The 16,607-nt window shown below is 43.7% G+C and overlaps 1 protein-coding gene across 14 annotated transcripts in view; it reads right to left on the minus strand.

The window, feature by feature from the left end:
- Positions 1 to 1,794: 1,794 nt before the first annotated feature.
- iqsec1b (IQ motif and Sec7 domain ArfGEF 1b) overlaps positions 1,795 to 16,607 on the minus strand; it is a 233,083-nt gene continuing 218,270 nt past the window's right edge. For 11 of the 14 annotated variants that reach the window (XM_030420306.1, XM_030420305.1, XM_030420302.1 and 8 more), the window contains 10 exons: positions 15,915 to 16,037; positions 14,508 to 14,674; positions 13,881 to 14,020; positions 13,176 to 13,205; positions 12,888 to 13,013; positions 12,697 to 12,796; positions 12,056 to 12,217; positions 11,757 to 11,933; positions 9,867 to 9,916; positions 6,069 to 6,602 (listed from right to left, as the gene is read on the minus strand). In XM_030420306.1, coding sequence (XP_030276166.1) covers positions 6,069 to 6,602; positions 9,867 to 9,916; positions 11,757 to 11,933; positions 12,056 to 12,217; positions 12,697 to 12,796; positions 12,888 to 13,013; positions 13,176 to 13,205; positions 13,881 to 14,020; positions 14,508 to 14,674; positions 15,915 to 16,037 — 1,609 coding nt within the window. Of the gene's footprint in view, positions 6,603 to 9,866; positions 9,917 to 11,756; positions 11,934 to 12,055; positions 12,218 to 12,696; positions 12,797 to 12,887; positions 13,014 to 13,175; positions 13,206 to 13,880; positions 14,021 to 14,507; positions 14,675 to 15,914; positions 16,038 to 16,607 lie in introns of all 14 variants that reach the window. The other 3 variants (XM_030420300.1, XM_030420313.1, XM_030420312.1) reach the window with 2 other exon arrangements.

Genomic DNA, 16,607 nt, shown 5'->3' on the forward strand with positions numbered 1-16,607 from the left:
GCAATGCACCAAGGAACTAATGAGCCCTGGAAGCAAAACAAATACAACTGCATCAAAGTAAGAAATAACTGTCTTTAAACTGATTTATTATGCAGACTAATTGACTCTAATAAAAAAAAGACACCAAAAGCTGTGAAAACAAAAACCTCATGCTTTCTACAGAGAGAAATGTAAAATAAATAGCTTAAACAGCTTGTCTGCCTTAGAGACAGAGAAATGGAGCCCTGTACTTGGCCCCTCCCAGATGCATGATTACGTCGTCCTGCTGACTCTGATGATGTGGCCCTCAAAGCTGCGATCTATTTTTAGCTCAAACCTCAAGGGCCAGACACACAAACAGGGCGAACTGTCACCCAGACCACCTGCCACAGTCAGGCAGGCAGCCACGTATGTCTGTTGTGTAAGACTACAAAAAGAATACTTGTACAGCTGTTTGTATTTTTATCAGCACTGGCGATTTCCAGAGAATTGTGTTTCGGTCACAGATGCGCTGCCCCTGAAGAAGGCCTCCGCATGACTAGAAAGACGAAGGAGTGAAACATGTTCGTAACACTTTTGGGCAGGGCAGTAAAGCTGAGGACACAGATGTCATGTCCTCAGCAGTGTTTCTGGGAACAGGAGGGGGGGATTTTAAAGAGGAACTCCACCATTTTCACACATAAAGGTCAATGTACTCGTCATGGCCATGGGGAGAACTACTCACCCTGTGAAAATAGATGTATGATGTGTTTTGCGGCTCTGGGTGTGATTTATCAAGTCTAAGAAAAAAATGCCACACAATGTCATGGGGAGGCCATACAGAGAGTCTATGTCACAAATTGTGAGTGTGGAGTTTCAAGAATGTGCAAATCTTCCGAACAGGAAGGGTCCTTCAACAGATGTTAAGGACTGCACATCGGATATGGAGCCTCAGGACTCCTTGAACAACCCCTCTACAATTTCACACAAATTAAAAAGTTCTTACAGCTGACTGGTGTGTTTTTTCGACAAATGATCTTTTACTGTTTTAGGCAAAAAAAAATTAAATGACTCAATAATTAAATTAATAAGTAAATTCAGTTTTTCTCCCGCATTATCATTCCTTGCAGCATTCCTGCAATAATCCTAAACATATTTCTTTACCCCAGCTCATTCTTGGGCAAAACCCTGAACAGTGTGAAGCATTTCCTGCTTAGGTAAAAGCACTGGTGCATTACTAGGATTCTAGAACCACTTTTATGTCGAAAAGCTTGAGTTTTTAGATTTTTCCAATGCTTTATGTTTATAGGTTAATGAGTCTAATTAAGTGCTTCCTCCAAAGTCTTAAAGTGTGGTCCTGAGACTGCAGGAATACCTTCGTAATGAGCCTCCCTGCACTGTTTTGGTAAAATAAAACCTCCTACCTATGTATGGTCCAAAGATTCTTGGGCCACTGATGTTTAGAAGGTGGACAAGCATAATTAAGTGCAGCCTTCAAAGGCATACAGTCATCAGCCTTTACATTAAAACCACCTACTTATACATATTGCGCAGGCTCTCCATGTGTAGCCAAAAGAGCTCTGACCTGGCATGGCCATAAGACCTCTGGCGGTGTCCTGTGGTGTCTGGCACTGGGATGATTGTAGTGGATCCATTGGGTCCTGTAAATTGTGGGGTGGGGCCTCCATATGTCAGATGCAGTCATACAACTCAAAGGCGTAGAAATTTGGTGTAGAAAAGACCGAAAAACTTAAAGAAACTGAGGCTGCTTGATGCATCAAGTCGTCCAGCTGAGACCAACAGATTGCATTGTTTGACAGAGCAGAGTAGAGGCAGTTCTGGTTTAACAGTATATCGCTTTATTTTGTGTTCTCAACATCGTCACAGTACTAGTTTTACACCAATGGGGTTTTGTCTACTTAGAAACAGAATGCATAATAAAATAAGAGCACTCCTCCCGTCCCTTTGACTTCAAAAGTGGGCTGTGAGTGTGAGAGAACAGGAGCGTCTTAGGAAATAAGTCAGAAGCGGTGTTAACTGTGTAACAGTTGGCTGTTCACCTCTAGATCCTATGATAATTCAGCCTGTCGGAGGCAGAGAGAAGCATTTGATGATTATGTAAATATCAGAGGGGAGCAGGAATGCAGCTTCTGTGTAACTGCACACATTGAGTAGTAATAATAATAATAATAATAATAGTAATAATAATAATTATTATTATAATTTACAGACTATTTACATATGTTTTCTCAGTTTTACTCTCCACCCTTAAAATGTTTCTTCCCTTTTAAACCCTCTTCCTCAAATTACATTAGATTTACCCAGATGGATTTGCTATTTACACTCGGCAGTACACTGCCATGTCTCTAAACTGTACAGTTAACGTGGGGGTGAAATGCATGCCGGAGGAGAATGACACAACTTTAAATGAAAAGACACACTAGTAGGCCAGAGATCATCTAAATGTAAACAAGCATCAGTCAGACAAATCAAAGCTACGTTGAAAGTTGGGATCTAGTCAAGCCCACTGCTCAATGGAACACTTAAAAACAAAACAAAAAAAAAAAAGGAAAGAAAAAGAAAAGACTAGAAAAAGAAACGGTAGGCATCAATGGCATGCAACAAAGCACCTCACGGGGAATCTGGACAGGTTTTACAACAGATCGGTCATCTAAAGGAACTGGAGGGTTGTGACTCAAAACACTCATGTTTAATATCCAATAATCAACAAGCCTCCGCTTCCTCTTGGTTGGTGCACCATTGTTTCATCACAACAAATGAGTTATCAGACGTAGGCCTGAAGACAAGTTATTGTCGGTCAACTGTGGGGTTGTGGTGGCCCCCAATTTATTTGATTTAAAATGTAATGACCATGCTATATTGGCACTTTGCTGACTCCCTAGAACCTAAACTCCACTCGATTGAATGCTGTAAATACTTGACAGATCAGAGACCAATATTCGATTTTAGAGTAAGTAGTAAGCAGTAAGTAAAGCCTGCATAATACGTTTTGAATCATGAGTGATTTTAAACATGCTACCACTGCCTAAGAAGGCACCTTTTATAGCAGGTTAATTACACAGGTAACTAAAGGGTCATTAAGGGTTATTAAATGCTTAACGGATGCTTTATAGATCAGTAAAAAGCCATTGACAAAAAGAACATAAAAGGTTGTCGGGATGTGATAAATCTCTTAGGCAGGTGTTTATCCTCCTCATGAGTGCTCAGTGCTCATTTTGTGAATTGTTTCTTTCTCCTACGCAAGCTTGATTGCTGTCTTTTGCTTTACTGCCTCGCTGTGCTTCTTTGAGCCATACCACCACCAACCAGCTGGTCTGCAGATGTCTTGCCATATATATTGCCAATATTTCTTTATAGCAGGGCTGCCCAAAGTGGGGTCCGCACACCTAAGATGGCCCACCACAAGGTTCAATTTGACCCACCAGATATTTCTAGCTAAAACAAATTTAAAAATAAATGCACAAATATTATGATAACGTTGATGGTGTTGAAACACATGAATTATGTAGGATCCCTAGTTATTATTATTCAGAATCTGAGCTCAGCGGGCAGAGTGCCACATTGCAAGGGAAGTTAGTCAGTTAAGAGAATTTGGGAACCTTGTGCCACATTTAAACACCAGCTGAAGGGTTTCTTCCGGAGAGTTGCAACACAACAGTTGTTAGTATCAGTGGCTTATTACCAATGTATAAAGCAATAGTAAATAACTTATTAACCTTAATGAAGTTAATAGTAAATTACCATATAAATCAATGTAATTAGTTACAACTTGTAAACCCTTTATAAAAGGTGTCGTGTTGGAAAGTGGTACCTTCAAAACTTGAACCTTGAGGAAAGGAGTATTTAAGAATCTGATCTACTTGAGGTCACTTGACAACAGTAATGTGCGAGCCATTCACAGAGACAGATGACAAAGATGAAGAGAAAGGAGCTCCATTAATTATACTCCTAGCTGTCGGTCCATTACCACTCCGATTTATTGATGACAGAGTACATCTTTCATCTCACTTGCTCTACCTTTCCTCTCACAGCTTTGACTACTGTTGTACACTAAAGATCCAGAGAACTATTGTATGTGGATCAGGAAAAGATACAGGTTTGCCTATCCTCTGGAGTGACACAAACACATAGTTGACTTCACCTAGCTGTAATTGGAGAAGTTAAAACTATTCTACCATTCATTGTAACAACTGTCAACTGTAACACTGATATAGTCTGGGAATACACAATAGTTAGAAAATAGCCTCGAAATACACTGTTACATGCAATTACTTTCTTTGACATTCTTTATCAGTGTGGAAGGTCCAGTCCCTCCAAATCCATGTGGATACTCGCATTCACTGAAACATTCAGGGAGAAATGACAAAGGATGTTGGGGGGGAAAAAGACAAAACTTACAGAACTAACAAAATGGAACAACCACCAGATTGCAATTGCTCTCAGACAAAAAAGTAAATACATATTGCACATACAAGTAAAAAAAAAAAAAAAAAAAAAAAAAATCCATCTCGTGGTCTTTAAGCAGATACAGACTAACCTCTGCCATTGATATTAACTAAGTAGAACAAGTGCTGTGTCTATCACTTTCACCTGAAAAGACGCTCTGCACACACCAGCGCCCTGCCTCCGCTCTGCACACACCACCTATACTGTGCACAGGATGGCTGCGAGGTACAAACAGCCATCCCACAATATGTCAGAAAGATGATTGATATAAAAGTTCCACTTGAGCACATAAGAGTGCAATCACCGTCAAAGAATGATAATTATTGATTTCTGTACTGTGTATTGTGTGTACGTGTGGTTCAGAGGAAAAGTCAGATGGAGGGAGTAAACAGTACTGCACGACATGCTCTCTGCTCAAGAGCGACCAATGAAACCAAAGAGGGACAGGGCACACTCAGCCAGCTGAGAGCTTCCACGTCAGGAGAGACACTTAAACAGTCATGTTGCTGTTTCCCTGCTACGCAGTTTGCACTGGCTCGTTTTCAATGAAAAAACACCCCCCTCCCCACAAAGAACAATTACCTCCTCCTTATCCTCCTCCTCCTCCTGCAGAATGGACTTGAAGAATCCTGCCACGTCGCAGTACAACATATAGAGCGTTTCGTTTTATTTATTGGAATCTAAAAAAATAGTTTAAAAAAATAAAATGATGGTGGACAAGCAGCCAGTACTGAAGGGGCGAGCATGACGATGAACCCGTTTGCTCGCTGGCTCGCTGTGACTTCCTTTTTTTTCCAGAGCAGAAGAGACGACCCCGAAACGAGTGCAGCGGGATGAGAGTGTTTTCAGGCTGATGTGCAGGTCTGCACCGGCCTTCAACAGCCCTCGCACAGCTCTAACTCGAAGGCAACCATATGCAGTAGTGTTCCAGCTTACTGAATTGCCTAACTATTAAGAGCATTGATTGTTTTCATAACAGTGAATCTACGCCACCTATGTGCGAGTATAATACTGAGTTTAAATTGATGCCATTTGTTCTCTAATATTAATTATAATAATAACAGTTGATATCGTTATCTTACAAAATACTATGCACAATATACATTAACCATTTTTGTGGCTAAATTAGTAAATGCTTTAATAATTGGCACATTTATCACTGCTAACAGAGATATCACAGTGCACTGTGAGCTACGGCTACATTAAATACTTGTACAGCTACTGCCGAGGATGACCGTCTGTTTGTCTGTCTGTCCAGCCAAACCACCCTCACACTAGATAAACTCACTTTGCAGACATTAAGTCGAGATTACTATTTACTTTGTCTGTAAAATACTAGTACGCAAGATATTTGATCATGTTAACTGAGGAGAAAAACAGTAGTCGTGGTCTTTGTGCATGCTCTTGTATTGTTGCCCTTAAAGCAGGCAGACGTGACTTATAAACTGAAATGAAATGAAAGGGGGCAACCAGTAATGAAATGTGTTAATACTGAATTCACTGCCCAAGTGACGAGCGTAACAAAAAACGCTGAAGGAGGCACAGGATCTCGTCTGGCTTCACATCCCCAGACCAGCGACGCACAGTATGACCGTCTCGTAAGCCGAGAGCCTCAAAGTTCAGTCAGAGAGCCCCTGTGCTGCTCACACCACCGTGCTGATGCCACTGTGCTTGGGCTTGGTGCTTCCGGTTGCCTGGGTGGGTGCCGGCGGCGGGCCGTGGTGGTGGGAGCTGTGAGCCGGGTGGGAGGAGTGTGCTGAGTGACTCCCGTGGCTGTGCTGCGAGTGAGGCGGGTAGGGAGCCTGCTGGCCGTGAGACGGGGCCGGGTGGAACTGGTGCGGAGGGTGCTGCAAGTGGGCCGGCGGGTGGTAGTGGTGGTGGTGGTGGTAAGGCGGGGGGTTCTGGGCCACGTGGCAGAACTGGGCGTGGTGCATGGAGACCGGTGTGTCTGTCTCCGCTCGCGCAGTGTGGTGCAGGTTGGTGGGGTGAGGGGAGTGGGAAATGAGTGTGGGGTGAATGGGCTGTGGGGTGGGGCTGGGGGACTTCACCCGTCTGGTGCCAAACAACGATCCAAGCAGTGAAGCGGAGCTGGGCAGGGACTGGCCACTGTGGCGGGACGGGCAGTCCCGGCTGGAGGGGGGTCTCCGCCGCATGTGTGGACTGCTAATGATGGACCCCTGCAAGAGAGAAAACAGTCAGGTGGCAGCAGAGAGGCGGGAGGAAGAGCGGGAAAAAGTGAGGGTATACCCGCTGCGGGTTCAAATTTCAAAGGGGCTCAATGGAACGTTTCGTAAAATTCTATCAAGGGTTAAAGTTAGACACAATCAAGGGCGTGGCCGCTTTGAGTGACAGGCAGCCACAAGCCGTCTGCTCAGCTTGACCTCAGCTAGTTGCAGTAGATGGACTCGATGTCTCGGCTGTATTTGTGTCGTTGATGACTGTGTGGTTAAGTGGACTAAAAGACTGGAACTGGAGGAACACAGGCTGGTGTTTTGGATCAAGGAGCGACACTGTTAGTGTCAACCAAGAGCCGGCAGCTGGAGCCGCAAGCTCTCGAGGACACAGCCAGAACTTGGAGCTTCTGGAGAGTCGAGGAGAGTGCTGATCGTTTTCTAAACTTTTGGGTTTACAACATTTATTTTTCTTCACTCTTGCCTGCCATAATAAGCCACGGAGTCGCCAAAATCCACTGTCATGTACTGTAACTCTGTGACACTGTAACTGTTATTTGACTGCTGAATGGAAGGGAGATGTAATGTTAACGTAGCTTTACTTCATGAACGTACAGAGAGGTGATGGGAAAAGAAAAGACGCTGCAGGATAACACAGACGAGAAAAGTATTTGTTAAGTGCTCACTTTGCTCAGATGGAACACAAACGCACCCTCAGTACCAGTCGCTGCTCGCTTTCTTCAGTTTTGATTAGCCAGGAGTTAGGTGGAGTCAGGCACTGCCAAAGATGGCGACGGTCAGTCCCACCCACTTTGAGCTTGACTCTGGCTCTTCAAAAACCTCTGGGTGACGTCACGGTGGCACTGTTCCCTATCTTATACAGTCAATCCCAACTCCCTGTTCTTTATACCATTTTTAAAGCCAAAATCTTCCCTGTAGCTGTTAATCTAAAAAAAAAAAAATTACACGCACAAGGTGTGAAGTAGGTGAACGAGCATGATCAAGGGTGTAAATAACATCTTTTCAATTTGGGATCTCGGTGCTTCCAAGTCTCCAACAAATCTCCATCGGCTTCAGTGTTTAGGAGAATGCTGCAACACTGTTTTTGCTGTGACGCTCCAGAAATGTTTTGCGGACTACGAAACTCCACCCGACTTTCCACTGGCCTTTGGATGCGTAGAAAAAGACTGAATTTTGGGCTACAAGACATATTTGTGGAAAGAAAAACACATCACCCCAGTGGTTTTGGCTTCTGCCGGCTGCTTGTCGAATTCTTCACAAAGCAGCACCAACTGCATACAGCTGATCTCAAATCACACACGATCGCTTGTGTTGCCCTGTGGAAAATCTCCTCCATTTCCTTTTTCCAGTTCACAGCCTCCGTTTGTCTATCCACGCTAACGTCTCACGCTCGACTCTCTCTAAATGGTTTGCAGGCTCAGTTTGCTGAGCTAGTCAGAGCCCGAGGTATCTGCACTGTCATGGGCAGACAAACTGCTTCCAAGTCTTCAGACTCTCTCTCTCTGACTGCTCGTGCCGTTCTGAATTCGTATCACTATTGTATGTGGTTCAGAGGTTACAGTACCCGCTTCAGTTTTTGTTTGCCCCCACTCTGGAGCCTTTCCAGAACAATATGAAGCCACAGCTTGTATACACACTACACACACCCATGTTCAACTATCAAGCTCATGTTCACTGTATGTCCACTACTGAGAGAACAGATGTGTTTTGATGTTTTCTAATTTCAGCCTCAGCAGATCAGACAAAAACAACAACATAGGAATATTACATTTTTTTTGTTTTTAAGGAATGACAAGGTAAGTATAGAACAATCAAAAACAAAAGTTCACATTAAAGAAATGAAGCAGATCTTTCAGGGCCATGCAGAACATGCAAACTAAACTACTCGGACAATGACTTTGTAGATCAGGTATGATGTGCTAATGTGAAGCCAACTAGACTTAAATGATCAGAGCAGCCTGGCCCTTGCAGGGAACTGTTCAGAAACAACGCCTTATGGATTTATGATACTGTTTGACTATCAGACTGATTTGACCTCACTCCTTTAAATGACCAATGAAAAAAAAAGATTAGAATAAATCCATTACTGTATATTACAATGACATGTTTCGTGTTTAACCATGGCATTTCTAGCAGTGCTAGAATCACAAACTATTTTGAACCCACTTGAATTGTGCTATGAATTACACACTAACAATTTAACTGATCGTTTTTCAACTTGAGAGAGTCGAAGTCTGTCGTGAAACTGACTGAGCTCTCAACAGCTGCGTAAGTGATGTTGCCTTAAAACTCACTGAAAACCACAATCGAAACCTTGTAAAGCTGTCAATATTGCCAGACTTGTGATTTCCACCTCTTAAAATATTTTCTCTGTGAAAATATCGTGTTAGCGTGCTAACAGATAACTTTGATATTAGCACCAATTTGGGGGATTTTAGGATGTTTCAGGAAATTGTTTAAAAAAATTATGAATTCTAAGTTATAGCTGGAACTAATGGATGTGGGGCCACAGTCAGTTTGTTGGTTGGTCTTTTCATGGGATTTGTTGTTGAAAAATAAAAGAATAAAGACAGCCTTATCCTAAAAAGATCTCATCTCGCAACAGCTCCAGACTCAAACTAGAGAAAACGCCCCTATAAACAATTAAATGAGGCGAACTCAGCCAGCTATATACAAATGGCCTGGCTCACACAGTATATTTTGATAGTTTAACATGGTATGCCTCCATACCATAATTATTTCACTCCAGAACAATGAGAACTGAGTGTGACGATAAAAAAGGAAGGGGGAGGAACTTCTCGTGAAGGTCAGGGGTCAGTGGAAGAAGGCAGTGTGAGTCGGTCAGTGTTGAAACTGTGTGGCATGCAGCAGCTGGAACTGACCAAGCACGCAGTCAGATTCACGTGGAGCAAACAGAGGAGGACAAACTTCAGGAGGTGACTAAAAATCTGCCCCCGGTGGATTACTCAAAGGTGAGAGTCTAACACCAACGCGGAGCAGCCCTAATGTGAGTCAGGAGTGTTATTAGTCGTGTCATGCTGTGTACATCAAGGGTTAACATGTGTCAGCCACAGCGGATCATTCCGGTTCAGCCCATGCATGCACAGTGACCAAGGTGCTCAGAACAAAAAGCAACAAAACAGAAAAAAAAAACCCAAACTACACAAAAACAAAACACAGAGACTTGTGTGCTCAGAGTGAACAACATAAAGTCAGAGGACAGCTCAGCATCAGATGCGTCCTACTTACTTCCATATTGCTGTCTAGTGATCCTGCACTGCTGCGTCTCCCACGCTTGCCTGCCCAGAACATGTAACATGACAGATTAGACATGCCCGGCAAACACGTGAAGGTGCACATATCCCTTCTGTCTAGTACGGCGAGGAGGGGGGGGGGGGGGGGCGGGGGGTTCTAGCACCCTAAGGTGACAGCAGTGGCGCATGAGTAGCTAGCAGCAGACCATCAGTATGGCAGAGGGAGGCGAACAGGACGAAAGGACAGGGACGGAGCAAGCCGCCGCTACAGCTCCACAACAGCGTTAGCCTCTGGGACAGTATGAGCTGGAGGATTCTAAACGGGTCTACACAGGAACTTGAGTCACAGCTGGCAGGAAACCTAAAAGACTTCTAGCTGCATTTAGATGATCTAGCAATTTAGCATTTTGCATGTGTTCAGTTGCAAGACGCACAAGAGGAGGAGATTAGAAAAAGAGTGAACCAGCAGAGGATATCCAGAATTTACATTCAGAGTGTTAGTCACAATCTGAAAAACATCAGATCGTACATTTCCCACAATGCAACGAAGAGTATGTTTTTGTCATATCTCCCCATTCGGTAAATGTCCATCTCTTTCAAACTCCATGCCTGCAGTTTTTCTAAAGGAGGCTTTCTTTTCAAATTTGCCAATACTGAGATTACTTTTCCCGCCTTGACAAAGCGGTGATATTTATCCATCTAGACTGCTTTGGCGTGAGTTGCCGAGTTTTGGAGCTATTGGCTGAAGAAATGTCTGCTTTCTTTCAAGTATAATGGAACTAGATGGCACTTGGCTTATGGTGCTCAGAGCACCAGCAAATTATATTTGAAATATTCAACAGCGGCGTTTCATCCTGAGAACATCACGCCCTGGTTATTCAAGACAATCACAAGCCTTGTTGTGAGCCTCTCGTCCATCAGTAGACGGACACTTCCTTCTGCACAGTAATACGAAGAGAATATAGTTCCAACGCGAAACTGCTCACAATGAAGTCTGTGGAGTATCTTGAGTAAGCGGGGCAGAGGCATTGGTTTTCTGAGTTTTTGCAATATTTTGGCACCTTGAGCTCCACAAGCCGAGTGCCATCTCCTTCCATTATATTCACCGGAAGGCAAACATTCTCTGATGACGATATCTCCAAAACTCTGCTACTCACACGAAACAATCCAGATGATTAAATAGCACTACAGGTAAGAGAAAAAAATATGTTTTATTGATTTTGGGGTGAACTGTCCCTTTAACTGAGTGACGCACAAACAGATCCGAAAAGGAACTATAAGCCTCGTAACTCCACTGCTGGCTGGGCTTGATGAAGACTGACATTAAAATGTGTTGTGCCTCATTCAGAAAGCATCAACAGCTCGGCTCAGTCTCTGATGTTGCTTTACAAGTGTGGAGCCTGTGTTCGAGGTCACGGAGTGCGCCTGCCTGTGCAGAGCAGCTCTGCGCCGCGGAGGCAACTCTCAATCAACTGCACCACATTAATTCCTCTTACTGCTAAGACGCTCAAATTGATCACAGTGACCTACATAGTGCCGCCTCCTCCCCCCCCGCCAGTCACGCAGGATTATTAGTTGATAGCCTCTAGTAAATTACACCTGGGCCCATTAGCAAACACGCCCATCTCTATCTCCTTGCTTCCCTGGCTTCGTGGCTCAGGCGGTGCGTTCACCGAGAGAATCGCTGCAGGTCGTGAGCAGGTCAGTCGCAGCAGCAAGTATATCAAATTGTACGGGGGGAGGAACTCGGCTTCTTCAAATCAATTAACACCGAAAAGGAGTGAATGGTATCATGCCAGTATCCGTCTTGGGAACTCACTCTTTGTCTAGCAGAAGAAATACCACATGAGATGTTGTGTTACCATGGCAACCCCCCCGATTTTACCTGCATCCGAGAGGTCTCGCAGGGAGCTGCTGAGGGCACTCCTCTTCAAACCTTCACCAATGGCATAGCTGTCGTCGAGGCTTGCTCGGCTCAGGTTACCGTTGCCCGTGTCCTTCTTTAAACCTGAGCTCTGGGACATGCTGGGCCTCACCACCCCCTTCTGTTTCTCTAGCTCAGCTGTGCAGGAGACACATATGCAGCATTAACAGTAATCCAGACTCTGCGTATCTTTTCTTTAAATTTGGACATGACTAAAGAGTACTGTCTGGTGAAAAAAACAGAGCTTGAACTATACTTACATTCTATCCGGTACTTCTCCATCTCTTGGACTTCAGCAATAGATTCTCGCAAATCGTCAGTGAACTTTTTGCGGTCCTGAGGATTGGGTGCATTGAAGTTGATGAGGACTTTGATGTCAGCTCCGGGAATGGCCGAGGTCAGACGGACTCCGTTGGGATAATCTACAGAGCGATGATATCGACACTTTAACTTGTGTTCACACAAAACAGACAGCTCTACAATAATCGGTTGTGCTGCCATGAAGGTGTCAGTATGCTTTAAACTAAATGCTTGTTGGAGCGTTATAACACTGTGTGAAACCCCCTCAATCCCTCAGAACTGGGTGTCTGCTAGCCTTTGTAACTTTCCAAAAGCGATAATCCAACAAACACGCTACCTTCATGCAGGGGTTGGCCAGGTGTGCAGATGATTAACAGGATTAGCTCTTTGTTCATTCCTCATAGAACAAATTCCAAACTCTGAGGAGATACTGTTCAAAAGCGTAAATACAATTCATCATGCATCTTCCCTCCCCTTGTTGGAGCGGAACCATTCCGAACAGCCATACACGTATTTTCCCTTCAGATGTGTTATCGTACAAGAATTGTTTGAAGCAGACTGAAGCCTTCAGAGCTTCCACAAAAGTCCCCACGTCACTTACACTGATTCTCAAAGAGCAGCACTTGCATGCCATAAAGGGAGAAGGACTGGCGGAAGCTGTACGTCACGGAGTTCTTCTTCTTTTGGAAAATTTTAGTGACCTGTGAACAAAAAAGCAAACCATATACTGTGACTTCAGTGGAATACCTAAGTGTGTTCTCAATGTGCCTGGAAAAATAATGCATTTCATACCACCAGGAGGTCATTAAAGAGGAAGATCTCCCTTTGGTGCAGGCCCAACTTTTGTGGTTTGTTGGGGTCGGGCACTTCAAAAAGTCTGCAGTAACAGACCAGTCTCCTGTGGGGAAGGGATAGTACCTGCACACACAATACAGCACCGTTAATAAGCCGGTCTCTTGTTGCCTCACAAGAGACTTTTAAGGTAGACTGAAAAAATATAACTTTACACATGGGTATTTTTCTGATAGTTCTGCCCAACCCTGGTGTGGAAGACATAATGACAGAAAAAGTCATACTCACACAGCCCAGGCCATGGTGTAAGGAGCCAATCTGTTAGCAGGAGACACACACACAGGAGTTATTTAACAGGGATCAGTGAACACATGTGGGAACTTTTACATTCTCGATACATCAGAGGGAAGACATTCAACGTAATGTTCAAAAAGAAATATGGGCCAAATTTAAAATCAGGAAAACTAGTTTTATGGATCACAGAGCAAACATCTATGTGCTCCTCACTATCCACTTCATTGGTTGCGTTCACATGGGACTGCTGCTGATTTGTGTCACCGAAGGAGAGACAGTTTGATGAAAAGGTTATCAATGAAGTGCGGAAAAGGGTGAGGTTTCAAGTAAACACGTTTAAGATCACTGGGCGTGAGCCGTTTGTCTCATTTGTTATCATAAACCTTGTCAGAAGGAACTTGTCTTGGCCGACACTCAGGGCAAGAGATATATTACAGTCATTCAGCATGAAGGTCTCAGACCTGAAGAATTGATGTGTCACACAGCAACGAAAGTAAGCTCATGTATCGAAGAGTCTTTCATTTCTGTTCATTTTTAAAGGACATTGGCCATGAATAACCTCGAACTTTCTGTGAGGGCTCAGAGGTACATTGGGTAATTTGGTGCTGCATGCTTCTGCTAGATTCAGCTTGTGAATGGAGGGGAAGATAAAAGTGGTCACACTGTACGTGCAGCAGCTCAAGGCAAACTGAGACTTACCGGCTTTTTTCCAACAATGAGTTTTTCCACTTTCTGGACCTGGGACACATGGTCTTCATTAGTCTTGAGCTCTCGCTTGCGAATCCGCTCATATATCCCTACGAGCATCTCTCGGGGGATGTCCTCCCCATCATCCACTCCTGTAAGAGGATGAGAGGAAAAGAGAGAGAAAAAGAGAAGGATTAATGATTAATTTACAGATTTACAAGAGCTGATGAACCCGTGATTTTACTGACTTACTGCTGTGCTGCACATATTTCTCACATTACAGACAGAAATGTCCTTCAGAGCCCTCAGAGGACTATTTCTCCTGCAGTCAATACTGTACTTTAATTACTTACACCCCAATGGGCAGAGGAATGAGTTAGTCATGCCATAAAGCCCCCGCTAATACCCTCAAAATCTGTTGAGGGCAACTAAAAAGTGCTTTGCCTCAATGCAGAGCTTTTCTTGGCCATGAACCCCCCCCCCCACATACACACTTATTGACATAGCTTTTAATCAAGGCAAAATGCATGCATAAAACTCAATTTGGGATGAATATTTATCCTGCAGCTGTACAGTAGCATCTTAAGATAATATGGTTTTGTGACAGTAAGCACGGTGCTGGTAGGGAGAACAAAGTACCTCGAAGGTTCTTAACGAAGTCTTCCAGCTTCATTTTCCTCTCAGGCTTAACGTTGGGGCTGTACATGTCTGTGTTGAGGAGGATAATGGCAAACGCCAGGATGAAGATGGTGTCAGGGTTCCTGAACTGTCGCACCACGCCTGGGTTGCAGATGCAGTAGCGTTGGCTGCAAAGAGGATTTCGGACATAATTAACAACAGATCATTTTTGTCGAGAAATTGATATCCTTGGTGTTTGTTTTCACTTATTTAAATTTTTTTTTTAATTTAAACACATTTATCTGCAATGGTTCTGTACTAGACCACCAAGACAATAAAGTCTTACTAAAGGGCATTATTTCTTCCCTCTTCAACCGGCTACAACTGAAGCCTTTACAACATTCATGAAGGCAAATCGATGTTTGTTTTCAATGAAGCTCCTCAGCCTAGCTTAGATAACATTAGCACTGGCTTCAGTGAGGTTTCTTCTTGGTAATGTTACTTGATGTGTACGTCCCACATGTGGAACAGATGGGTTCTTGCTAGTGTTGGCTGTCTTTAATTTTTACAGGTCCAGACAACGTTCTGATGAATGATTAGCGACGTTTCACTCACCAAAACAGTGCAAACACATGTATGTTGGCAAGTGAGACAGTGTGTGGTAATTTGCTTGCAACTTTGGGTCTATATGTCCCTCTCCTATGAACCTAGCACACAACATAGATGTGTGAAGTATTTCTTTATTCTGGGCTGTTTAACAGCTTTCTGAGTCGCTATAAAGTGAATTCATGATCACATCTGGACTGGTCTCCAGGCAAGTGCCAGATGATTAGTTATCATTATCTCCCAAACGTAACACTGGCACTGGTGCTCACTGAGGCTGAAGTGTCCTTGCTAAGTGCTGATCGAAGCTAATTCTCCGTCAGTGTGGGAGCACCTTTCTTCCAGAGGTTTGGAATAAATAAATGAGGGACAAATAACATCCATAGCAGCCTGAGGGAGGTTTTCTTCAACTTTTTGAACCAATTTTCTCAAAATTATTATCTACAATGACCTGGTCGAACAACGCCGAGATTCAAAATGGCTTTATACTGCTGCACTGATGCTCTTATGCCGGCGGGTGTAAAAGGCAGAGGGGGACTTTTTGGGTCTGTTTCAGAGGGTAATGGTGCTTTTGAAATGGTACAAAGCTAGCTTGTGCTATCCATTATTCATACATGCTGTGTTGGTGGTAAATACAAGACAACGAATTGAACCTGATAATGATCATCTCGTCACATATTCCTCAGTAGGTCTAAGCTGATTTACGACCCTATTATCAAAAACATCCGTTTATTCCTACTTGCTGTGAAAAAAACCACATGACTTGATCTGGATCTAATGATCCAGATGAAACCCTGTCACGTCTCTCTGTCAGGACCCTCTCACCTGTACGCCTCTATCAGCCGCTCGACCTTCTGAGCCTCTCCCTGCACTCTGATGTGCGCCTGAAATTTCCTGAGTGCTTCGTCCAGCTCCATTGCTGAGAAGTCCATTTCATCCACCACACAGCTTGTGAAAAGCACACAATTAACAGTGATTAGTTCTCCACATCACACATGCATTTGACACATTATACATCGCACAGGGTACATTTATTGTCATTTTTTGAAAACCCAAGGGTTTAAAAACGAAACTGTGTTTGAGTCTGTGGGCTCTGAGCAGACATCTCACTGCACTGATACCACTGATGCTCTGTAGATGGTATCAGTGATGTTATGGGTAGTTTTAATCGCCCGCTGTAGAGCTCTTCTGTCTTGAGCCATGATGGACCATGAACTAGTTTGTGATGCTTCCAGTCAGGATGCTTTCTATTGCTCCTCTGTAAATGTTGACCAGCATCTGCCAAGTTTCCGTAGGATGTAGAGCCTTTTCAGTGCTTTGTTTACCACTGTGGTGATGTGTGATGACCAAGACAGGTTCTCAATGATTCCAAGGGACCTAAAACTGTTCACCTTTTTTGCCTCAGCTCCACTGATGTAAACAGGGGTGTGTGTCTTTGCTTCCTTTTTTCTAAAATCAACAATCAGCTCCTTGGAATTACTGTCACTGAGCAGACGTTCGCTCAAGGCAACAAACAGC

The sequence above is a fragment of the Sparus aurata genome, chromosome 6, assembly GCF_900880675.1.
Source record: "Sparus aurata chromosome 6, fSpaAur1.1, whole genome shotgun sequence".
Lineage (NCBI taxonomy): Eukaryota > Metazoa > Chordata > Actinopteri > Spariformes > Sparidae > Sparus > Sparus aurata.